The sequence below is a fragment of the Corvus cornix genome, chromosome 13 (genome assembly GCF_000738735.6).
Source record: "Corvus cornix cornix isolate S_Up_H32 chromosome 13, ASM73873v5, whole genome shotgun sequence".
Lineage (NCBI taxonomy): Eukaryota > Metazoa > Chordata > Aves > Passeriformes > Corvidae > Corvus > Corvus cornix.
Genome location: NC_046343.1, coordinates 18563880 through 18590791, shown reverse-complemented (window position 1 = coordinate 18590791; position 26912 = coordinate 18563880). Strand labels below are relative to the sequence as shown.

At 37.3% G+C, this 26912-nt stretch overlaps 1 protein-coding gene across 3 annotated transcripts in view; it reads left to right on the top strand.

The window, feature by feature from the left end:
• The first annotated feature begins 709 nt into the window (after positions 1-709).
• GABRA1 (gamma-aminobutyric acid type A receptor subunit alpha1) overlaps positions 710-26912 on the top strand; it is a 42785-nt gene continuing 16582 nt past the window's right edge. Inside the window, exons 1-6 of one of the 3 annotated variants that reach the window (XM_039559368.1) lie at positions 710-877; positions 3125-3212; positions 6867-6979; positions 16595-16662; positions 21159-21379; positions 22961-23043. In XM_039559368.1, the coding sequence (XP_039415302.1) occupies positions 3139-3212; positions 6867-6979; positions 16595-16662; positions 21159-21379; positions 22961-23043 (559 nt within the window). In that variant the 5' untranslated portion in view covers positions 710-877; positions 3125-3138. Of the gene's footprint in view, positions 878-926; positions 1023-1214; positions 1301-3124; positions 3213-6866; positions 6980-16594; positions 16663-21158; positions 21380-22960; positions 23044-26912 lie in introns of those variants that run through there. The other 2 variants (XM_039559369.1, XM_010406250.3) reach the window with 2 other exon arrangements.

The following is a 26912-nucleotide window of genomic DNA, read 5'->3' as shown; positions in this document are numbered from 1 at the left end:
ACAGTCCTCAGCTGAGCCCCGGGGACCGCGTCGGGCGAACGTGGTACCTGCCGACTAAAGGCGTGTGGAAGTGGGGAAGAGCCGCCGGCTCCTGGAGCCTGTCCATCTCCTACGGGTCTCGCCCAAAATGCGTGCTACCTACGTTTAATTAGTATTGCACAGCATCTCTGTCCCCGTCTGGTTACAGCCATGGTCTGCCGCCAGGTCCCTATAGGTGCATACAGTCTATAGGCACACGCTCGTAGTGCTGCATCCTCAATACCCCTGGCCAGCCTTCATTCATATTTATGCCTCGACTAAATACTCGATCAAAAGTTGAACGCTAACACAGATCGGTTGTATTTTTCATGTACGACCCTTAAAATAGACTGTTTTGTAAACTGCAAGTGTCTATAAAGATGCTCAGCGCAGCCTCCCCCGGCCGCGCAGCCTCCCCCCCCAGTAATAATAATGCTGCAGATTGTAGAAGGATTTGAGTCTGCAGCCAGAGAGAAAGGGATTAGGGCGAGAGCACTGGAAGTTAAATTGTGCTGCATATAAAAAATGGGCGGATTGGTCTCTAGATGAGAGCTTGGTACCACCTTCCTTTCTAAAATAAAATCTCTCTGGCATGAAGTCACAGCCTATTTCACATCCGGTTTACCCTGGGACGTATTACTACTGTCTTGATAAAGAGAAAGCTTTTGTTGTGTAGCGGCGGTCGGAATACTGGGAAGCGAAATTTGGGTGCTGAGCCCGGAGGAGCGGAGCAGCGGCGGCGATGGCCGAGGCGGAGTGAGCGACGGATCCGGAGCCACGCAGCCTCCGCGCCGGCGGGCGGGCACCCGGGCAGGGCAGCGCCGGGCAGCGGCGCCGCGGACCCGCGCCGAGGGCTCCGGTAAGGGCGGCTGTTAGCTCGCACCCCCGGACGCGCGCGCGGCACATACGGACCCACACGGACACACATCCGCACCCCTCCGGGCCCTCCGGCTGCGGGCACCGCGTCTCGGCGCGCGGGCGGCTCCTCTCCCCTCTTTCTGCAGGTACCGCCGGGTCGGGGTGGTTTTTTCCCCCTATCCCTCCAGCTTGAAAATCCGCAGCGATCGATGGGCATTGTCAAGTATCTTATTTATTTATTTTTTAGCGCCGACTGATTTCCGCTGGTCCCTCGCAGAAAGGTTTTGGGTTTGGGTTTTTCCCTCCCGCGGGCGCGGTGGGAGGGGTGGCTGCTCCGGGCAGGGGGATGCAAAGTTGAAATGCCGGGAAGAAAACAAGTCTCGATTTGAGCCTCAGAGAGGAGCAAATCTCTCAATCTCTCACCGTGAGTCAAAATGCATCAAAATGCCCCCTTTTGCCCCTGATTTTGTTTTTAATTATCCCTTTTTTTTTTTTTTTTTTTTTTTTTTTTTTCTTCAGTGGGCGCTGCTGAAACGCTCCCAGAACCGTGGCTCTTGCTCCCATTTTGAATGGGAAAACCGGCGCTGGCTTGTCAGGCGGAGCGGGTGGGGGAGGCCGGGGGCTGTTGGGTTTTAACGCTCATTCAAAGTCTTAGTTAACATCTGCTTTTTCCAGCTGCAAGAAACTTTCCTTCTTCGGGATTTATAGTGCCTGGATGGGTTTATCGAAGCAGGGGGTGATGTTGGGAGGAGGGGCGCGAGCATGGAGCTCAACAGATCAAAATAGTTCAGAATAATTCACTTTCCTTTCTTTATCCCGAGGAGCCTTTTGCAAAGGCAGAAGTTGGCAGGACCGAGAGAAGGTGATTTTTGAAGCCACTGATGTTGTCTTTCCCTATGTAAGGGGGCTGATTACAGAGCAAGTTAAGATGCAGTCTCGTCCCTGAATATCTTTATCCACGCTTTCCTGCCACATCCAGCTCCTTCCTATCCAGTTAGATTAGCTCAGCTCCATTCAATGCTTATCTGATGATCATTTGGCTATAAAGGCATTAATTATATCTCATTGCTTACATACCGCTTTGTAACGGTATTTTATTGATTTAAATTGTCCCTGAGAGTGCACAGTGAATTGGGGAAGCTTTATTTAAAGCTACAACAACATTTGTACATACGGTGCTTCATTTTCTCGGGCACGTAAAAAGCCCTCCAATTCACTGTTGGGGGAAAATGCAGGCTTCATATTTGTTAACCTTATTTAATGTAACGAATCCTAAAATCGGCTGTATCCCAGCACACATTGAATTGATATGTAAAGGGACCTGCAACCTCTCCTGGGCAATTAGTTCAATCTGCCACACTGATTCCACAAATATCACCTAACATTCTATTTTATGGTTTATTAGAAAGCAGAAGAAACTTTCTGAGTTGTGTTACTTTTTACTCAAAGGTAAACTGAGAGTAAGTCAGTGAAGTCTGGAGAGAGTACAGAAAATGCTTGGAGAGGAGGAAAAGGCTGCTAATGCAAAAACATTTCCTAGCAGCATTCAGAGACTGGTAGAGATTTAGGAGATGATGTGTATGTTGTCAGCACATGGTTTCATTACTAATTGTGCCCCTTAGCCCTAAAGAGTGCCTATGTAGCAGCAGATCACAGAGCTAGAATCTGCTCATTTTAGTCCTTTTCTGATGCTGTTATTTCAGGTAAGAGGAGGATTGTTGTATCTGTAGAAGAAAGTTGTTTCCGTCACACCAAAGCAAAGCAGTGGCTGTGAGGAAAGCATCACTTTCCTCAGTCACACTACCATATACTGACACCTTCCCAGAGGTTTGGAAGGGCTCAGGCTGGTTAAAGTCAAACAAAAAACCAATTACATTTGGTTATCTGGAAATGCTGTGGAGGTGCCTTGACACATTGTCAGCACAGGGGGAAACTGAGTAAGAATTGCCACAGGGTTTGGGGACAGCAGCTTTTACATGTAATTTTTTTTGTTAAAGTTCAATAGTAATGCAAAAAGAATACACCCTTACCACAAAATAAACCTCATCCTCAGTCTCTGGGTCTAAAAGTAAAAGGTAACCAGGAGAATAACCAAGGCCGTGCACCCTTATTCTGAATGCCATGAGCTCTACTGTTGTGAGGCCATTGCCTGACATCAAATTATTCGGCAGAAGTTTCCAATGTCAGATTTTTTTTCCCTAATACCTGTTTTAATCAGGGGGGATGTTAATGGTTATTTTCCTTCTAGTTCCAGAGTCCACCATGAAGGGATTCCTGGTGCTTTGTGACTGCCTCTGGGCCTGGAGCCTTCTCCTGAATGCACTGACTGAAAGAAGGTGGGGAGATATTTTTAAATTTTTTCATATTTTAGGAACCTTTAATTTAATGTAGCAGCATAAAACAAATTCTGCATGGGCTGCACTACCACTAAGTGTATTGGGGGAAGTTAATCCCTGTTCAAGTCCCAGCTAAATGTAAGGGAAGTTTAAAAGGAAACTACAATTTTTTTGCATGAAACTTTTTTGGTCAATACCGTGAAAAAATAAAGCAAAAGCTTTCTGAAACAAATTGAAACTAAACTAACTCTTAAAAACCTGTGCAATTTTTTTTCTATTCTTATGTAATGGCTATTCAGAAATACAAGTTTCTTCAGAGGGAAAAAAAGTATAATGAAGGGTTTTTTTAAATCTCATGTAAATGCTTTTAGTAACTTAATTGTGCCTGCAAGCAGAGGCATAATTTCACTTCTTTGTTGGTCGGGATTGTGTGCTTTCTTAGTAGTTGTATTGAAAATCTGAAGTAGACCTTCCTGGTGAAGGGAGATTGCTTGCATGAAGAAGAATTTGTAAGCTCAAAGCCCATGACAGTTATGTTTGAAAGACCATTCTGCACTTGTATTTGTGGAATATTTGTTGAAATAATAATCTAAAAATAACGTTAATTAAAGAACAATTTGTAATCATAAAACACCTCATCAAACAACTAGTAGCCTAACTAAAGACTATAAAGCAGTTTGAGGTATGCTTGAAGTACTGTCTCCAATTCAAAATTCAGTGAAGACATTTAAGAAGACTCTCAGATATATTTTTGTATTATAAAACACATTTAATATGCTTGAAAATGATGTTACCTAATGACCAGAAAGCAGTAGACTGTTGTTGTTGTCAATAGTGATCCCTAAAAGATCTATTTGTGCCTTGATCTCCACGGTTAGTCTTGTCTTCTTATGCATTCACAGTTCTAGAGGAACTTATTTTCTTACTGCCTTGAAGATTTTAAATTTTTGTGGAGTGGGTGATTCATGTAACAGCTGCTGTATTGAATAATGTTTCAGAAACAATACATTTATTTTTTATAATATATTAAAGGCAAGATTTGAAGTCTTCCTGAAGCACTTCATCTGACCTAGCTAGGGAATTTTTTGAAAACATGTTTATTCTATAGATGTGCAGGTTGTTAGTGATATCTATGCACAGATATTTATTGTAGCTGTAATGGGTGCATGTGCATTCTTAATGTGAGAATTAAAATGCACTGGACCAGAGTTCAAAAATCCGATGGTGTGTCAGGATTATAATGACCTGTAGATGGAGTCCCTGCACAGTTTTTTTATGAGACTGGGGTTTAATGTGAAAACACAATTGCATACAGTCATATTTTTCTCAAAATGTACACACCTTACAAGAAGCAGATGTGGGTTTAAAGCCATTTTGTCATAGCTAGTAGCCTTGCTTTCCCTCTGGAGTGTTGTGAACGCTTTATGATAAAAAACAATTGATAAATTAGATAAAGTGTGTGAGATACAGAAAGACAGTCTTCCCGTGTCACTCTTTTTATCATAAAAAAGCCCAGCAATAGGACTATTTTAATACGTGGTTTGAATGAAAAGTCACAATCACTCTGGAGTTACAGTCTACCCCACATGTGCATAAATGTTCAGAATCTTCCTGTTGTGACCATATGCCAATTAAACCCAGCCCTCATGGTGCTTTTTACCTTTGTTAAAATGGTGGGAAGAACAGGTGAGGGCACTGACAAATGTGACTCCCAGCATGGAAGTGGTGCATAGTATCCAACTGCGCTGCCTCCAGCCCATCTTCCTGATGCCTCCTCACAAACATACTCATTTATTTACCATTAACATTCTGAAGTGTTTTTGTGTCGTTTTTCCACCTTAATACTGATGACCTTCTGATATCCTTGAGATATGTATAAAGAGCAGCTTTTTTCTGACAATGAGTGTTAATATAAAATTTAATCCACTGAAGGTCCTGTGTTGAAATTCTGGGGAAGCTTTTTGAGGAAAGATCCTTTAAAAGATAAAATGCTGGCTACAGACAGCAGAAGAACTTGTTATTTGGTAACAGAGGAATCATAAAAAAAAATTAGTATGTGTGACTTGAAATTCAACTGTAGGTATGATCAATAAATATAAATCAACTTATTTTTTTATTAAGTGAAGTTGTATGATACGGTTAGAGGAAATTCATAATATTTTTTTTTAACTGTTAGGGATTTTGCCTTTTAATTGGAAATAGTGATTTATATGCATTAAAATATCACACCCTATGGAAATAAACCAAAAATTATTAAAACTTCTGTGGATGTCAGTGCTGAAACTGATTTAAATTTATAGTGTTAAATACTTAAACCTGTGCTGCAAAATAAACTTGGAAGCATTTCCAGAGTACCTATATTCAGAGTATCCTTCCTCCTTCTCTCCGTATTTGATCCAAGTGGAATGTAAGCGTAGGATACACAAAAGATGTCTGACTGATGCAGCACACAGAAAAATAATTTCATAGTTTAACAGAACCTGATCATTTCATGTAGCATCATATTCCTCCTGAGAAAGTCTTTGGTGGTTAGAGCAGGAAGGACTGGCAGGGCACCAAGAACCATGTACTCTGAATGGAGACAGGCTGACCAGTGGAAGAATCACTTCTGTCACTAGACCTGATCCTAAGAAGAAGTTTTGGTGCTGCACTGTTTCTCCAGTTCAGTAGTAATGTGTGCAACAAAATGATGTTTTGAAAAGCAGCTTTTAGCCCTGATGACTCCACTTGTTTGTAATGGAAGTCTTCCCAGCAATGAATGAAAAACCTCTACTGGGTTAGGATTTAATCTATCATGTAATCTATGATTAAAAAAATCATCTGTGGCAGAGTATTAGGTAAAGGTCTCAGATTTAAGAAAGAGGTTGATTCTTGTGTCATCTACAGCAGACAGAAACCCTTAAACCTAAGGATTTAATTCTGATTTGTATTGACGGAAGTTTAGATTTTGGTAGCTGAGTTCAAAGAGTTTTAATTTTATCCTTCTTCAAGTAAAATTTCAGGACCTTTGACTGAGTTAGAGACATACATAGGTATCTTTAAGGGAAGCTTTATAGACATGAGAGATTTTCATATCAACAGATGGTTTTGTTACGCATTTGAAAGGCAAAGATGGGGATATTCCTCCAAATATAACTGCTACCAAAAAATGAGAAATAAAAGCAAAATTATATGTCGATCTATGAAAATGCACACTCACTCGATCTACTTCTATATTTAAAAAGAAGATATCTCTATTTTTGTCAGTACTTTTCAGTGTTCTAAATTACTGTATCTTTCTTTGTATGCAAACCATTTATAGCTATTATGAATTAAACACATTACTCTTTGCTGACAAACGAGCATTTTCCTGAGAAAAACACATATTAGCACATTATAAACATTAAGGAGTAATGAGATAAACATTAAGGAACTAACATTCTACTTGCTCACCATTTATAGAGGGGCACTGATTTTTTAATGATTTTTAAAAACTTACAATTTAAGGAGAAAATGTAATCATGCAAGAACTCCATAAAGCACTAGTCTTGTTATATGGAGGAGGTTATGTGACCATAAACCAGTATAAGCGAGATTAAATGGATTTTGGAATTACCATTTTCTAAGGTTATTGGTGGATTACTGTTTTTCAGTGTTAACTGTTGTGTATTTCAGCTACGGACAAACCTCATCACAAGATGAACTTAAAGACAACACCACAGTGTTCACCAGAATATTGGATCGTCTTCTGGATGGTTACGACAACCGCTTGAGACCAGGACTGGGAGGTGTGTTGTATTATGATTTTCAGTATTACATGCTGGATAAAAAATCAGTTAAAACATTATTATTTTTTCCACAATATACTTATTTAAATTCTGTTTATATATATACATAAAGTAATGCTGACACATAGCTTTTTTTCCCAAAAGCCATGCCTTCCCTGTCTTTCACATACTTGGTTTTCTCACACTTGTACCTAAAAGAAGAAAATGGTTTGCAATTCAAGAAGACTGCTGAATGGGTAGTAAAACTTTGAATGTATAAAGAATAAAAGATAAAAAAATGCAACCTGTGACCTGACAAATGACAAGTTCATGAATGAGGCCTAAATAGCCCATATATCTATGACTATTTTCATAAAATGAATTGGGCTTTTTAAAGTGAAAGTATCAATCTAGATACAATCTAGTAGATTGTCTCAGAGAAGTTTTTAAGACTTTTTTTCTACTTAGGTATGTAACGATTTGTTTCTGTAACATTTTTTTCTTCACAGTTTGGTAAAAATGCATTTATTTTTCTGCACTTGGTGCTGAATCCTGAGAAAGGCATAAAACCACATAGCAATTATGTCTTTATAAAAACATTGTTACAAAGCCTGGTCTTCATCAGCATCTCTGTGTTCACTCTTTGAGTTGTTCTACTGTGACATGTTCCCAAAATTGGGTCTTAAATGCTTACTGTTCACAAACATGGAAATTCTAAACAGACAAGCACAAATCTACAAATCTGTTCTTTCCAGTGCATGTAAAGGTTGGCTTTACTTCTTTCAGATTTTTTTTTTCCCTTTTGGACCCTTCAGGTAAAATAAAACAGAGCAACCCCACAAAAATATAGTTCAGATTGTTTTCCTTTAATCACTCTCAGAGGAACTGCAATATAAGGGGGTATTGCATTAAGAATTCTTGTATCATCTCCTGTGGATGAATTAAGCGTAAGGTTATTCTGTGGTTTGAGGCTACCATCTTGCAGCTGTTATTGAATTGTGAGCCAGGCTCCTCAATAAATTGACTTCACTGATTTTGAGGAATGGCTAAAGATAAGATTCTGTTCAAAAAGTATTAATTAACACATAAAAAAATGTCTTGGTTTGTAAATCTTTGTGTGCAATTTCAGGTAATATACAACAAAAGAGTAATTTTTCACTTTTTTCTACCAGTATTATTGCCTGCTTTCTTGTGAACCCTTGACCTAGGGTAGATAAATGCTCCTTTTTCTTTGTTTAATGGAACTGTAGAGTTCAGTCAGCTACTCTATCACAGTAAATAAAGCACAGAAGACAATAAATAAATGAGACTCTGTAAACTTTGTAGAGTCTGGTACATGTCTACAAGAAAAATCTGAGCATATGATGATTTCCTATATGAGTTTTATAGCTATTTTGATTTGTTTAACAGATACTAGAAGAGAAAACAAAGGGAGATGCAGGGAAAGGATTTTCTCTAATTCTCTGGATTGCAATTTAGAGAACTAAGCACATCAGTATAAACTCTTATGTCTGTGTCTTTATCTATATGTTTCTGAATGCAGACTTCAAAAGTGTACTCATGAAAGAATCATCTGGTCGAGTTAAAATTTACTCCTGACAGAAAGGAAATTAATCTCTTCACAAAGTTACATAGCAATTTGTATGGCTTTTGAAAGCAACAGTGAGTGATGGGAAATATGGGTTGGAGAGAAGGAAGAATTGAGTAATTTCTTTAAGGGTTAGAGAAGTTTGAATAATCTTTGCATCCTTCCTTTTTTGAACTGTGTTGCCTGTTCCTGCCTGTAACCAAGAACCTCAAATATCACAATTTTCCTCCTTCACAGTATACTATATTTTCACAGTGTCAGTTCAGCAAATTTCTCTCTTATGTTTGTTAGCTTTGAACACGAGAAATAAGAGTACCCTGGCTTTAAAAAATAATTCCACATCTGATTAAATTGTGGGCAGTAAATTAATGTTTTAAATCAGGTATAGTAAGAAACAGATTTACTCTTTTAACTATTGTATAAGGCATTATTCAAAAGATATAAATTATAGATCTCAAAAACTAGAGACAAATACCTAGGCTGATGTTTTCAGTCCTGGTAGCAACTTATAATAAAGGATGTGCTCAGGAATTCGGAAATTCACATCTTCAATACCTTCTTCCTCAGGTATCTAAATCTAAATATGAGTGAAGCACCTCAGGATGACTCAATTGTGACAGTTGATTTAGATCCTTGGTATAATGGGGAAATGTATTCTGGAATGTTCCATGCATAAAAATATCCCGTGAGAAATCGAAATCAATATATCAAATGTAGCATGGGTTTTGGAGTTGGAAGTTCAATAGCTTTCCATGATATCACGACTTGTTACTGGAAATTTTAAAATGTATGGAAAAGCAGTGGTTTCATTTTTCTTCCCAACATAAGTGATGGTTTCTTGTTAAATATTTTGATCAGAACACAGTCTTTATCCATTCTGAAGCAAAAGTTAAGAAATCTACCAATGCTACAGCATTTTTAGATATATAGAATTAGCTCTAAAACTCATTACTTCCATATTAGCTGCAATGTAGCTATTTGAGAATTTAAGAGACCAGACAGCCTCCTTATATATTACGTTGATAAATGTTATGCTGTTAAGAACAGTGTAAATCTGTGTATCACTGAGTGCACTATAGCACTTTTCCAATCATCCAAAATGTCTGTTTTGTTCTTTCTATGCCTTCTGAGATACAGCAGATGAGGTAAAACAATGTATGGTGCAGTTACTTTGTCTTATGGAAAAGGGCACATTGCAGAAAACTCTGGTTATCCCAGTACGACCTCTCCTCCTGTAGTGCACTTTTTACAAATCTCTACACCTACAGAAACAAAATTGTGTGCACGAACAGGAACAGAAACAGAAAAGAGACCAATTTATTTCTCACCTATGGGATAAAAGGGAGATGATAGAATTTCTTCAGTAAGATTTTTTGGTTTTCCTTCCTTGCCATTATGTGTATGCATGAAGAATTCACTGATGAAAAGGTATCTTTTGTTACTGAAGAATTGTAATGAATTGTGAAAGGGGTTTGATCTTGATCTTGACTCTACTTATTTAGAGGACTAAATTAATCCTTTTTTGAAATAAACACCATGATATTTCTCAATTTCAAATTTGCAAGCATCCTGTTAGTGTGGTGAACAGTTTCACTGTTTGGTAGAACTATTCTGGTGCAGCTCATGAGGTACCATGAAGCCAAGAACAACCTTCTGGAGAGATCTCATTACAAAGATTCGTTGTAGGAGCTATAGTGTGTATTCATGAGAAAGCCAGGGTAAAAGGTGGAGCATTAAGATAATGAAAAATTTAGAGGTGCTGAATTTTGAATCCCTCTTTGAGCATGCATAGAATAAGTGATAGATTAAAATTAACTCCACCCTTGCCTTTTTTAATATCTTCTTTTGAGGTATTACTTCAAAAGGGAAACTAAAATTCATATATGCTCCATAAAGAGTATGGGAATGGAAATTATCATTCATCAGATAACCCAATAAGGCCATATCTGAAATGAAATGAGAAACTCTGAACTTTTTACCATTAAACAAGGGGGAAAGAAGGAATTATTTCTCATTAACCAGAATATAAAACAATGGAGTTGGTGACCCACAAGGAAAAATTATAGTGATTGAATATGCTTGTTATTCAAAAAAAGACATCATTGATAAAACTAATCTTATTCTTTTTTAAAAGAGCATGCAACACCATATTATGCATTAGCACATTTGCATTTCTTATCAATAATTATTGATATAAATTATGTTATTTACTTGTTTTTCCTCCTTCGTATGTGGGCTTAGTCACTTAGACACTGCTAGGAAATAGCATCTGTTGTACCCATCCATAAACATGAACAAGTAGTTACATTTAGTTATTTATGCATGGAAAATAGAATTTCCAAAATAAATGTAAAAATGTTGTGAATCATACTAGAGGACACCTATTGACTCTATGAGAGGATAATCATTTACAAAAAGCAAGGAGGAGCATTTGCAGAGAGTAACGTATTGAAGCTGAAAAGAGGAAATCATGCCAGACATTAGGGGAAAAAAACCAAGGGAAGTCATTGAGGTAATGGCATAATTTTCTGTGGGAACTACCTGGACTGTAGAACTAGAAGTGATCAAAATGGCTTAAATAATAAAGATGCTGATCTCTATTCAAATACACAGTCCTGAAAAAAATGAAGGATCCAATGTGCTGGGAAGGAGTGAAATAAGAAAAAAAATTCACTTCAGTGTGTAGTGATGTCTCCTAGTGAAGCGCTGTGTCTAGATTAGGAGTTAAAAGAATTGAAGAGCAATGAAAAAGGGTGGGAAAAATAGGTTCCTCAGGTAAATGTATATACCATTCCCTGTTCAGGGTTGTCTTCATGTGGGGCATAAAGATGATCCCTCGGTTGCCACCACAGCAGATTTGAAGTGCCACAGTGGAGACAGGGAAGACTTACTTAGGGCAGGTTGTATTTGGTGATGAGATTCATTAACATGAGATCAGGGGCAGCTACAGATTTTCTAAGACTTTCACGTTTTCATAGCACATCTCCTCTCCCTAAAACTAAAGGATACCACATGCTCTGGGGCCTTTTAAAATAGAATAATGGTAAATGTGGCTTATCCCTTTGAGAGGGATTTTGTAGTAGAAAGGTTAATACAGAACAAACAACAATGGTTTGATTGATTTGACAGACCAGAATCTTCCTGAATTAAATTTGGTTTTATTGTTGGGTTGAATGCCCAGTAGATCACCCCAAGTAGATTATCAACTTGAGTATTGAACAGAATTATACTTATTTTATGCTATTAGTAAAAGGTATTTATTGATGTTTCCTGTGTGATGTTTATCAAAATTGAGTGGGACTGCCCTTAAGTGGAACATCAGTCAATCTCAGGCAATTCTTTACTTCTGCAGAGCGGAAGGGATGGGAAAATGAACCTCGCATGTTAATTAAATTTTAAGATTCAGTTGCATGAGAACATTACACATAAACATGATAAAATTTCCTCTTGGTTATTGAGGTCCAAATGGAAATTGTATTTTATTTTAACATATCTGAACTAATATAAAGTTTAGGGAAAATAAGGGTTTTGTTTGTATGCATAACCAAAATTAAACTTAAGTGTTCCTCCTCTAAATGAAAAGACCTCACCCTCTACACATGATTCTGTAAGTAAAGGACCAGATGCTACACTTTGTAAAACTGAAGGGGCTGATTATGGTCTTTTTTTTCCACTCTGTAGGCACCACACTAATGTAAAGACAACTGTAAAAAGTGTTAGAAAATCCTAGGAAAATTGATTTAATTAAGGAGTAGGGAAGTAGGTAGGATATGAGCAGGTAGGTAGGATACAGTTTTGAGCTGTTAATTGGCATGTGCAAGTCCCAGTAAATCCAGCGCAGGCTGCAGTGGGCGGTCACAGGACGGCTCCCTCTTCTCCCTTTTGGTCTCTACTCTTACTAAAGCAGCAGCACAAAATTCCTGTGAGTGTATTTGTTGTGGTTCTTCAATCAAAACAGTTCACAGGACACAGATGGGCTGATTAGTCTAAGATATCAAAATTCCTTTTGTTCAAAGCCAGAAGAAAGTCTCCTCCATATTAATAATTGTAGCACAGACGTACACAAGACATGCAGGAAGAACAATTGCATTACCAAAAAATGGAATTAACTTAAACCACTAAAACATGGAATTCAAATAAGCCTGGTGCTCAAATACCAACAGGTCATAAAGGAAAACAGTTAATGTATGGTCTCTCCTGATAAATAGGCTTATTTCCTGCTGTTTAAATAAATCTGTATTTCTTATTTTGTGCTCAATTTATAATCCAGTCACAATTCTAGCAATAATGAGATCCCTGGGAGTTTAAATCAAAATATTTATTGTTACTAATTTTGAGTTTACGAGAGTCTAGCATCATTAGCAAAACACGGTATTTGTGAACAGTGAAATTACAGTAGTTGATGTTGACTGATGCTTTCGTAGCTGTATGTGGATCAATTGCCTAAAGCTGTATTCCAGAGTGTCTGGGTGTGGTATTCATCTGCTTTTTTGCTGCTCAGTAACTACTCGAACCCTGTGGTTGCCTTATAGTAAAACCAGTAAGTCATTAATAATTTCCTTAGGGTTTCTTACTTAAATAGTTACATGTTCTACAGATATCTCTACATTACTTACTACTGGTTCATGAGATAGACAGCATGATCAAGAGACATACTTAATACATCTTTAGAACTGCTGGATTTCTCTTCAGCAATCCAGCCAGCTCCTGACCTGTGCCTGTTTTGGTCAATGACTAAGACTTTTCTCTAGTTCTCAGTGAAGCTTTTGAATATAACTCAGGATTTGTGGTTCCTGAAAAATGCGTTCTGAGCATTTGAAGCACAATTTAAGCCTTCCCATGATAATCAAGATGCAAATTGAACATGGGTAACCTTGATTCTAAATATATATCCTAACTGTATGAGTAAACACATGTCCTGTGCAGGAATGACTCACAACTTCTGAAGCACTTAACAAAGCACAGTTGAATCATCTAATTAGTAAAACAGTAAACAAAAATTTCAAAACTTCCATATGATTTTGGAGTGGCTAATCTTTTTCTGTGTTGATACACACTTTTTCATTGGTCTTGAAAGTGAGGTACACACCAAAGGAAAAAAAAAATTGGTGGTTTGTATATTAGTTTATCTGCATTTGAAGTGATTAGGTGCACTGCAAAAGTGTAATCAGTGTGAAGATAACACAATCTCTTCTGAGTTCACAATCTGAATTTTCTAATTTTCATGTGATTTACATGCCACTTAAATTATTTTCAACATCATATAGAAATAAAAAGCATTGCTTATTTTTTCACTACCTTGGAAATCTTCCTCCTTGGTGCAAAAGTCTTAAGTCTCTATTTTGTGTCCTCAAGTGATTTCCTTAAGCTTCAGCCTCTCTTCTATGACTACCTGTCTCCCAAAGCCAGAATTGAGGATAGCACAACATGGATTGCTGCTGACTCAAAGAGCATATTCTGTGTTTGTGCAAGGCAAACCAGCTGAATCATATTAAATAGAGCCTTGCTCAGAGCTGGGACTCTTAAGGAGCATCCTTTTGCGTCTGAAGAGCTTCTAGAATCTTCTCTCTCCCAAAGTGCCTCAGAGGAAAGAAGACAGAGGGGTGGGGAAGAAGCATGAAAGATATAAAAGCTATTTGAGATTCACTTTTCAGTATTTAAAAGGCCAATAGATTTCAGGATGGTATCAGTTTCTCAGTCTTAAGAAAAGGCAGCTGGATTTGGTAGCTGGAGTCCATTCAGCAAAGTTTTACTGGACCCTGTGAAATCTCCATGTCCTTTTTCTGCCCACTATTTCATACATGACCATAGCCTCTTGAGTTTTGTGACAGTGATGGGTTGAAAGACAGAATCCTTTCCTCTCAAGCCAAGTAATTTCTGAACAACCATATGCCTTTTTCAGTTCCAGAAAGTCAAATTCTCACCATGAACTTTTTTAAGTCCAGAGACCACTAGATGTCAAGAAAATACTGAAATTTCTTTAAGTCAATTGCAAAGTTTGTAAGCAACAATGAGGTCCCATATTAATTCAACTGGACACCTAAGGAGGAAATTTCACCTATCCAGTGCTTTTCTCAATACTCACTGTACTTTGTACATGTCTCAGTCACAGATATAAAGAACAAAAATAATATTAAGCAGTTCATCCACAACCCAGTATTTTACTTTCCTTGATTGTGAATAATAAATTGGAAATTTCATCATTTTTATGAGTCCTGGAGATTAATATTGATACCGCATAATTTTTGCATTAATTTATTAACAGATTATGGGTCATCCACTGCATTTCTAGATTGACAGTAGAATCAGATCTAATATTACTTCTTGATTTTTGCTGTCTCTCCTATATTTTACTGTATCTATACTAGATATTTATATGAACTCTTTTCTGTTTTTATATATTTAGAAGTTGCACACTTTTTTTGAATGAAAGTGAAAGACCTGTATGAGCATTGTGGAACACTGATTCTTATTAGAACTTTTGCACAGATACAGAAATGTATATTGTAACTGGCTGCTTAATGCTGATTCCTTATTTTATTTCCCTTCAGTCTAAATTTTCTTGTCAGATGAATTAAATCATATTTAAGCAGGCCAAAGTCTTTCGAATTCAGAGGGTTGTATTAAATTAGGGGGGGTTTCATTAATTATTTTACAATATTTAAATAACATTATACAAATAGCTACATATATATTTATTAGTCTTAGAAAAAATTTGTCTGCTGCATGCCTGCTTACTATACATGTACTATTGTATTTTCTTTAGGATTACTTTTAATATTCCAGATTGCTCAATTTATTTATTTTTTGAAAGTTATTTCAGAAACGCACACATTTGAAACTTCTACCAAAATCCCCATGCTGACTCGTGAATCACAATAGTAAATGTATTCAGTAAATGCATTCAGACTTATGTCACTGTAACTTTGGAAAGCTGATGGGGTTAGCTCCACTCAACACTGCTTGGATTCCTGCCTCCAGGTGGTGTTACTCCCTGCAGCTATATTTAATTCAACAGGGTTATTTTGATATATGCCATCCTGGGTGAATATTTTGCTGTGTGTGCCCTATAAAATACCAGTATGCTCAGAAGTGACTGATCCTGTGTGTGTGTAGAGGGAGAGGAGAGGAAGGGGGGAGGTGAAGCCTGGGTCTTTCTCAAAGGCTCTTTTGCCAGTGCATCTACAGAAGTCAGATGTTTGATCTCTTTCTCGAGGTCAACACCAGTTTAGGTGTCTCAACACCTGTGACCACTAAAGTCACTAGTTTCTTCTGAAATGTCCAAAGGCATTGTGCCATGGAGCAAATGTACATCCTGGAAACCACAGAGGAGTCCAGCTGCATGATACAGCATATACATATAATCTGTGTTATGTACATGTTACAGATTTCTGAAGTATTATTTATACGAATCTGTCATTGAGGCTTATAGGACTGGAGAGCTCACTTTCAAAAAACATTTACACAGATTATTTCAGTAGGGAAGTTTAGCTGATGTTTATTTGGAAAAGTTTAAACTCCTTTTTGTTTATTGACATAAAGGGTAATACAGCCATTTCTAACTCATACCAATAAAGTATATTCATGTTTGTATACACCATAATGTATTCTCTCTCTTTCTTTCTTCTGTGTTCTTGTGTCCCAATACAAAATACATAACTCGCAAGCCCAGGGTTAATTATTAGAGACCTTATTTTAGTTTTCCCAGAAACTGAGTACCCAATGAGATTATAGAGCACTGGTTATAGTGTCAGACAAGATGATTTATCAAATAGTGAAAAGATTTCCACAACAGCATAACTGCAGCTGCTGTACTGTTACATCTCAAAAAGTTCTGTGGAAAACCTCTAATAAAAAAACTGTTGCTGACAATACTGACTGTGAAATTACATCTAGAAGCATTAAATTACCAGGCCCATATTGCAGACCAATTTCAGAATGGCTAATCAAAGCCAGTAATTTTTCTATTTATTGTGAGAATTGGTAGTGGCTAGATCTAATGAAGACTGTTGATAGTCACTCACTGTCATAATTTCCTGCTTCATCAGAGCGTGTAACTGAAGTGAAAACTGACATCTTCGTCACCAGTTTTGGGCCTGTTTCAGACCATGATATGGTAAGTGATGGCCTATATTTCTACAGCACTCATTTTCTCTTTTTTTAATTTGGAGGATGAAAGATCTATGCAATAACTTATTTACCCCTTTTAAGGCTGGGCTTTCTTTAAGCCCTTGATCCAAAAATGCCATCAGCTTTTATGTGCTACCATTCCTGCTGTTGTCCCTGCATTTAAGTGCCCTGAAATTAGAAGCCTCAGTGACTTTAATAACATGTTTTAACAGACTTTATATTTGCTACATAATATATTATGAAATGCATTAGGGTTTGGATCAGTATTCTTCTGATTGCTTAGGTCCTTGCTGGCACATCACTGATCCAATTTGCCAAGAAAGATGATCATCTTAAAACACAATTAACACGCCTACGGTATGACATCTGTACAGTCTAACCTGTATTTTTATATTAAAAGCTACTGATCAATGGAAAGTGAATTTCCTAGATCTTGGCTGCTAAAGAGAGAAGAGAAGATTAATGAGAGAATTAGTGTCACTTCTTTACGGAATGAATATTAAAATCAAATTGCTAGATAACTGCAGGGAATGGAGAAGTTCAGAAAACTGAATGAAGATGCTGTGAGCCCTGGTCTTAAGAGATATTAAGAGTTGTGTAGAAATACGGATGAGGTACTTAAAATTTTGCATATAAATGAGGTTTGCACAAGGACGTTGCTACTGAGAGGGAAAGCCTGGTCTGCAGCCACCAGTATCTGGTGGATGCTGTATTAGTATGAATGCTAGAAACATCCTTATTAATTTAAATGAAGAAATGAAAGCAGTTCAAACTTGTAGTTGGCTACATTTAGCTAAATACACTTACCAAAAGAAAGATAAAAAAAAAAAAAAAAAAAGAAGAAAAAATAATTAGAGGAAAGGAAACAAGTACCATTTCTTACTACAAAATTGTCGGCTGCTTAATTTGAACTAAAAATGTAGACGGGCCTTAAACACCAGGTTATTACAAGTTTCTGACTACTCAAAACAATATTAAGGAATGGAAAACCAGAAAAAGTAACTTTTACAAGACAAGTTTATTTTTCTAAGTGAACTTTATGAAAAGACACCAGTTTTTGATTGCTCGGAAAACAGCATTCATAAAACTACAGTCAAATTTATAATTGCAACCAGTGTCATGATACCCATAACACACTGGCTCCTCTTTTTCAGTCAGTTAAACAGGAGAAAGAACCCATCATCCTCTTAGTAAAGTGTGTGACAAAGAAACACAGAGGCAAGTGTTCATATGTTTTGAAAACTAAAGAATTCACAGAAAAGTATTTAGTCTAAAACTCCTACTCACCTCCCATAAAAAGTAACATGTGCAGCCTACTCATGTTAAATCTTTTGCTTGAGGAACTAGGTGTGAAATCAGAGACAGAAAGATAAATTAAAGAGTTTACCAGAATGCAGAGTTTATATTAATTTCACTGCACACTTAGTGCAAAGTCCTCTGCATATGACAGGTTGGTTGCAGACATCCTCAGCTGAGGGCTCCCCAGATTCCCCCTGTGTTGCAGCCCAAACTGTGGGGTGTGGGAGGCTGCACAAGCAGCGGTTTTGGCAGGCAAAGGGAGGATGTGCTGTGTCTGAGCCCGGGCTGGGGCTGAGGCTGGCCAGGGGCTCTTCCAGCTCACACTGAGTGTAAGGAAAGCACAGCCACGCTGAGATGCCGGCACACTTCAGCCATCTGTTTGCAGGGAGCCAGTGAGGCACTTCCATGGATAAATCAGGGAGTGCGTGGTATTCCTACCCACTCTCAATACACTCTTCTAAGAGCAGCATAGACATAACCTGTTATTCTATAAAGAGACTGTCCTGGCTTGTTCTTATACTTGTGAATAAAGTTAAACAGGAGAAAAGCATTTTCTAAAATGAAACCTTTTTATGGAAGAACTTTGCAGGTTTTCAGGCATGTTCACATGGTGGATTGAACTGATCAACAGCTATTTGGCTGTTCTCATAAAAATTGGCATTTTTGTGAATTTTTTTGAAGTATATTATTTGGAATAAGAAGCATTTTAAAATTAACTTTTTCATAAAGACAGATTTTTTTTTCTAGTAACCCTTCATTCCCAGTTTTTCTGTACTGTAAGCTTTTCAGGAATGATTATCTGTCTTGCTATCTTCCTGTACAGCACCTCATGTAGACCACAGAGTGGTCTGTGAATAAAAAATCTCCAGGGAGAGGTATTAGAAGAATAAATTAGAGAACATTTAAGTCAAAGTGTTAAAAATATTCAATACCATATAATTTATTCAAATTGCAGATAGGAATCTTCTTTTTTTAACCTGCATACTATGGAATGAAGAGTTTCTGCTGCGGAGAATTAATTCCAACTTCCATCTCACTCATATGTTTGAACAGAGGCCACTGCTATTGTACACAGTCTGGAGAAAATCCTTCTGCTCCCTTGTTCTGTATGCCCCCCTGCTGTAGAAGAAAGCCCTAATCAGAGTATCTGATGGCTTGTCCCTAAAGATCAGCTGTCTGTCAGGATCCATTTGAGGAGAATTAATGTACATGCTAAAGCGGGTAGTGAAAGCTGAAAAGCTGAGATATCTCAGCCAAAATTAATTCATTCTATATAGTGCGATGGCCTGGGACAGGGAAAGATTCAGTCTGTGCCAGGCATGACCTGTCAGCTACTTTTTAGTTGATTTTTATCTTAAGCTGTCAGGACTGTTATCAAATCTTTCTGACTCCTTGTCCTTTTCCAGCAAATGAACCTTGTGTTTGTATAAAGTGAAAAGCCATACTCTCTTTTCTCAACCTATTCCACCTCCCACTCACTTCCTTTGCAGTTGAAAGAGAAAAAGGGAATGGCTAACATGCACGCTGAAATGATGTCACCTTCTGGGCATGTCTTTTACCTTTCCCATGTGTGTAGGAGGAAATGTTCTTTGGTGCTAGTAAAACATGGAGGAAATCCAAAATTTTAATGATTGATACTGTCTTTTACACCTCCTTCTCTCCTACTCTGCTGCACACCTGGGACAGGATTTTGTCACAATTCAACATAAGGCCATGACCCAGCAAAATTCTGAAGCAAGTAATTGGTTACAAGCGCAAACTGCTTTCGCTGAAGCTGAATAAATTCAGGCTTCAGCAGTTCACTGAGCAAGTGATTAAAAAAATGGAAATACAACTAAGTATGCACCCAAATGATTCACAGGTATGGGATATAAATAAAATAAAATTAAATTTAAAAATCCACCAAATGAACCCAAAATGATAACACCCCACGTAACTACATTTCCATGTCAACAAAAAATTTATTCAGGCATTTCATACCCTAAAAGCAGGAAAAATACACATCAGTAAGAATCACCATTCTTTCTTGCTAATGGTTGCACAAGGAATAAACAGCTCAAAAGTGCTTATGTAGTATAGAGTGTTGCTGGTTGTTAAAAAGAAAAAAACACAAATCTAAAGGAATTTGCTGTGGAGGCATTTTGTATACTCCTTCCTGAATGTTCTTCTTTACTCACATGTGTATCAGGACAGATCTTTTCCTTATAGCTCTGTGTGCCTTCACACACGGAAGTTCTCTCTATTTCAGGATTTGTCATCTCCATTGGTGGGACATCTCAGCAAAGGTTCCATTTCTCAGCCAAAAGAGTCTCATTCAGGGTAATTTAGAAACACATTTAGATAACTGCTTTTGATGTTTATCACAATATCAAAGATGGAAGGGGCAGGATAATCCCATACTGAACTCCCATGTCAGGGCGGAATTTTTCCTTAGGAAAATGCTATATTGCACTGCATTCAGTTTTTCACATTTTCACCACACATACCTCTATATTTTGTGTAAAATATTCCAACATATCTTTCTCACTTTCTTTCATATTTCTTTCATATTGTAGTGAGTGTTGGTTGTTTTGGTTGTCCCCATGTCCACTGCTTCTCTCTGCACTGGCCCAGTCCATGTGGAATCAGATTGTAACTTTCGGCCCAAAGCTGTCCTCAGCTTGTGCTCTTTGTAGTCCAATGATTTAGCCCAATGCACCATTCCACATCTCATCAATCAGACCACATAATTTTAGTGAACTGTGAACTTTCTGCAGGTTGATTATGTGTTTATGCTAACGAGACTTTTAGAACAAAAGGTCCGGTCTCACAAGGCTTATTTTACTCTGACACACATTTCCTGTGCCACGCATACTGGCCACCCAGCTGCAGCTTTAAATTACAGTTTAAGTGGGAAAAGGGTGAATTATTTTGTTTCCATTTTATCATATCTAACTCATGTGCAAATTTTGAAATACTGTTCTTCCTGATGTTTATTCTGTTGAACACAGTAATGATACTGTAACTGTTTAATAACCAGCTTTAGGTACATTGTAAGTAATACAGAAAATAAACATTCTGCTTATGACAAATTTCATTAATAGTCATCTTGCTTCTAGGGAATGGTAAGAACACACTTTTCAAGTTCTCATATTGCAACACATGACATCCTAAGTGTTTCCCTTTTTTTCTGAATTGATGTAGGAATACACTATAGATGTATTTTTCCGCCAAAGCTGGAAAGATGAGAGATTAAAATTCAAAGGACCTATGACAGTTCTCCGGTTAAATAATTTAATGGCCAGCAAAATTTGGACACCTGATACCTTTTTTCACAATGGAAAGAAGTCAGTGGCTCATAACATGACGATGCCAAATAAACTATTACGAATTACAGAGGATGGGACGTTGCTATACACAATGAGGTGAGCCCTAAAAATTACATTGTTCATTTAGTTTTACAATTTAACTTGTGAAAGCATATTTTCCAGACAGGAAACTGGTTCCTTTTTGAGCATAATTTGATTCCTGCTTAATAATTATTTTCACAATAGACCTTGAGATGATGGGCAAACTGAGCTGTTTGCAGTGTTTATTTTTCCTCTCCTGCTGTGCTACCTCTATAGTCCTTGGATGTGTCTTAATGCTTGCATTTAAAAGAGTTCTTATGGTATTAGTAATCCATCAGTTTGCAGAGGATCTTAATTTGGCATTGCTTTCAAGGATTCCATAAGCAAGTATAATAAAACCTGAAAGTTTAATATAATCTGTACTCCTAAATTGTGTGCAAGGGTCTTTAATCTTTGGATCCCATAGAAAGCAGATTCTAACAACTAACAGATGCACACAGAATTCATTGACCATTCTTAATATTTCTTGTGCTTGGGATTATAAAGCATGACAGCATAAAAATAGACATTTCTTGTTCCATTGATTAAAGCATTTGGAAAGTTAGGAGAAAAAATTATTTTTGTGCTGACAGCATTAATTGGAAATATATTATTCTCTTCATGGATAACTGAACTTTACCTGTCCAGTTGAGTTAATAAATCCTTTTGAAATAATGATGATATACAGTCATGTAAACATCCTGGATTAAAAACCTACAAATTAAAGAATGAAAAGAACGGTATGTTGTCTCTATAGAGCTGCACATCCCCCCTTTATGTCTCCCATGGAATCAAAACAAGGTATAAAGGGATTCTGTTGACTTCAAGTCAAAATGGATAACTTAGTACACAGGTAAACACTGAGTTTTCTTTAAAAAATTTAAAAGATGTTTTTAAAATCAGAGCAAGGGTTTGGAGAAAACAAAGTCTCCAGGCATTTGGGAGGTTCAATTTATTGTGCAACATCTTTCACGACTGCCTAGACTGAAGCAAAATCTGCTTGGCTGGTAGCTACACAAGCCTAGGTCAATCAATTTTTCTTGTCTTTCTAAATGCTCAGCTGTTAGGGATTTAATCCACAGGAGCACTACCGTGGCAGCATATTGTTCAAACGTGTCTCTTCTTTTGATCATAGACATTTTTATTTCCTCACTGTAAAGACAAGTGCCTTAGTGCAATCTTCTGCCTACTATTCAAGTACTACTGTTCACTCCTTGCTGATGTGTGGTATGTGACTGTTTCCAGTTCATTTAATCTCTTTTGTTGAGAAACATGTTCGCACTCAAGCTGATAGCAATGAAATGATTTCAGCAAATGTCTGAGCATCCAGAGTGGGCCAATTTAATGATGGCAGCAAGGAAGCAATTGCAGTTGCTAATAGATTTTAATACTCACACCAAGTTAGAAGCCTGAGACTGCCTCTGATGTACCGTGAGGAAGGGCAGAGGGGCAGAGCAGTCGTACCCCTAGCCAGATAATTCTGGTCCCTTTGTAACTGCTTATGAATCACATAACAGGTACTGTGCTATACTTATGCTATATATCTTAATAGAAATCTATTTGCTATTTCTATGAAACTAGAATAAATGTATCCTTTTGCTCATTAATCCATTATAGATTGACTGTGAGAGCAGAATGTCCAATGCATTTAGAAGACTTTCCTATGGATGCACATGCTTGCCCCTTGAAATTTGGAAGCTGTAAGTTTATTTTAAATTGAGGTTTCTCCCTTTTTAGGCCACTTTAAAAGAGTGTTTTGCAACTGAGAAAACCTCAAGGTTTTAATCTTGTGTATTTTTCACGGTTTTGTCAGGATTGTATTTTTATTCTTTTATATATATATATATATAATATAAAGTATATTTATATGTATTTTATATATATATATTTAATATATATATATTTAATATAATGGAACTCTTTTATTTGTCTTAAATATCCTACAATGTGATGCCTGGACATTCACAAAAGATGAAAATGACAGTGCTTTAAATAGCTAGAAGAGTAGTTTGTCACATAGAAAATGCTGTTAATCTTACAGTTGCTTTGTTTTGTTGAAACCTAGAGTTGACCGAAAGTTAAAGAAAAGTAGTACACGCCATGGATAACTGAATTGGTTTAGGTGAAAACAGTTCTGCTACCATAGTCTCAGTATGTTTAGATCAACATTTTTCCTAGGATTAGAAGATACTCATATTACACCATGAAACATTTTTGGAAGTGAAAAATCTCAGAAATCTCTAAATAGAGTCCTACACTTGCAGCAGCATACATAGCCCTAGATGAGAGAACATACTGAACAAAGTCATATAATTGAAATCAGTGCAATAACTGACAAAGCTTTTCGTAAGTTGAGAATTTTCCCCAAAATTTCAATTTGAATAGCAACCAACCTGACACTTGGTTAAACATAATATTTTTAGAAATTAAATGTAAAAAAAAAAAAAAAAAGGGAAGGGGGGAGGGAGACTAATTTACTATAGTTCATTTAACAGACAGGGAAGTTAAATATATGGAAGATGGAAGTGTACAAATTGTTTCCTCAATGGCTACTTTTTTTCTAACAGAAATTGGTCGTTTCACTGATAATGGATACTTAGTGGCTTGATCAATTTTAGAAGTCAACAAACAAAAAACACAATTCATTCTTCACATGGTACCCAACAGGGTGATAATTTACTTTGGGCTGAACAGCTCTATGTTTGCCATGAGACAGCACTGGTGTTTTGTTTTTAAAGAGCTGCTAATCTCCTAGATAAGGCTTAGAGAACAAAAAGCTCATACAACCTTGGAGTATAACTGACAAGAATAGTTTACTCCTTGAATGTTTTCTTAGAGCACTTCTAATAAATCTTCCCAAATCTCCCGTGAAACAGAGAGGAGTGGGAGGGAGCTTTACTCCAGCTTATAACAGGACAGATACTGCAGTGGGTTCTTGATTAATAAGAGATCTGTGCACCCGAGATCCCAGTGAGATCTGGGCTGCAGGATCAAATTTCTTCTGATGTCCTCATTAAAGTGTCCCTGTGGGCTCCATGCTGGAACTTCGAGGTAGGGAGATGGCTAATCTTGCAAAAAACCTGCTAATGACAATTTAAACCAGGAACAGTTTCCGAACAAATTTGACTTACTAGACTAAATTATATAGATTTGACAAGACACGTATCACCACATCTGTGCATCACTGAACCATAGCCCAAATACCAGACCTTCCCTAGTATGAACAATATTTCCCATTCTTTTCCTACACTGAGTTCTTTCTGGCTCACTTTGTCCCAGATTAGTGTACTCTTCGTTCACAAAGTGCACGGCTTTCCAGATTACTGAGGATTTTGCCTCAGTTAAATGACTAAGATTTGCAGAAATTATTAAATAAAAGGGATAGATAATGTGGATCTGCATAAAGTCCAGAACCGCACCAGAAGGCAAGAACAAGACAGCAGAAAAACATGCAAGTGTATCTGCATCTTTTGTATCTAAATTGATTTTTTTCCTCAAAAAAATATTTTCATAATGCACATAATTTTCTTAATTGACCAAAAAAAATCACTGATATTTTTTATCGAAAGGCCATTTCTTACACCACTCAAAGGCAATAACTGACATTCTAAGCTCAGAGTACAGCTGTGGACTGTCATGTTTTACAGGTTTTTTAAATTTTTTTTTTGTTTGAACACTAATGTTCCATGCAGCTGTCCTAAATTGGGCCTAGAAAAACAAGTAACTCCAAATGCTTGGAAGGATCATTAGACAAAATCAGGGAGTTTTCAGGGTAACTTTGCATTCACCCACTAATTCAGACGAGCTCCTAATCTGGTATCCTCATGGGGAGGAGTTCCTTCTGTAACACGGTTTTACTGCAAACACTGCATGAAGAATTCACTGTCTAAAACAGCCCTTAAAGCTGGATCTATCCCTTCCTTCTCATCAGATCATATGCCATAATTATCAAGTTACAGAATATTTCTCTCAATATTTATTGATATAAATAGAAATATCTCCCACAGGACAAATGGCTGGACCCAAGCACGTTATGAAAGTGGGACTCACTGTTATACATAGAAAAAGAACAGATCTTATAATTAATTGCCACTTTTTAAGTGAGAATCATATTTAAATACATTTGGGACATTTTTGTCAAACTAAAGCAATTAACTATAATAATCTTAATGGACTGGAAAATTTACTGAAAAATGCATTTAATTGTCACAAAATCCATGCTTAAAGTGCAGACTACAATCTAACACTTAGCTCCCCAAGGTAGTGTTTGCCTAGCTCCATTTGTTTTAGTTTAAATTGGATAAGAGGTTTTTTATATCCTCCACTGTTACTCATCACTTGTTGGAGCTGGATTCCTAAAAGCCTCACAACGAAGAAGTTGTACATCTCCTGTGGACTCTGCCCATACTGTAGGGACCAATAAATGTTTGACCCAGCTCCAAGGCTAAAGTGATTTGCCGAACAGCAGCTTAAGCTAGAGGTTACTCCCGTGTAAATTCAATGTGACAAATGCTAAAGAAATTCTGGAAAAACAAAATGCCATATGTTGGCAAAACAAAATCAGAAAGGCAGATGCTCTCCTCAACTCTTACCACAAACATCTGATTGTCAGTTAAAAACTGCGTCCATTCTGGAAACCAGCAGTGACAGGACCAGACGGCTGTGTTGCTGCTTATGCAACGTGAATTGGAAGCCAAGGGGGGCAGCTGAATCGAGCACCAAATCTGGCAGCTCATTTCTAGTACTGCCCAGTGCACTGCCTTCCTTTTAACCCAATCCAGTTGTTCTCAGTAGCTCAGAAAAGCACTCCTCTGTCTTCCAAGATATTCTCCTACTCCAGAACAAATGCTTGAAAATTAATATTATTTCTGTCTTTATGTGACTAGATTAGCAAGTCAATTTCTCTGTTTACTGTGTCCATTATTTTTAAAGTCAGAATTATTAAGATGCAGATTTGCTTTTGCCATTGATTCCAAAAACATATTCCAAGGTAAGTTACAGTGCTTAGCAAATATGAAGCTTGAGGATCAAAGCCCCCTTCAGCTTCAATAATGCAGAATCAAATGCCATGCAATTAATTTACTAGCACATTCTATCCAACCACCTCGTCAATTACTAGCTGTTATCTCTTACACTGGTAAGACAAAATTGCTGACTCACAAATGAGGTCAAGTGAATCAGATTCCTCCCTTTCCCTTCCTGCTTGTCAGTCTGAAAAAAGGGAAATTCTCATGTTGTAGGTAGAATCCTGCTGTCATTTTGGATGCCCTAAGATGTTGCATATGACTTCAGCTGCCTTTGTTGGGTGCAAGCTTGATGTAGGCTCTGGCCACACATTCATTCCCATTCATGCCTTTGGATACTCTTTAGGTGTAAAGAATTACATGAAACGCCTCTGTGTAGTCAATTAACTCCCACCCAAATACTCTGAGTGAGAGCTGCCAGATTCCAGACTGCACAAACTGACAGGAGAATTTTACTACGGAATTAGGATTAAAAATATTTATGTGTACCTCGATTCCTGAAATAACATAAATAACAGCACAAAGCCCTCAGTGGCATATGTAGA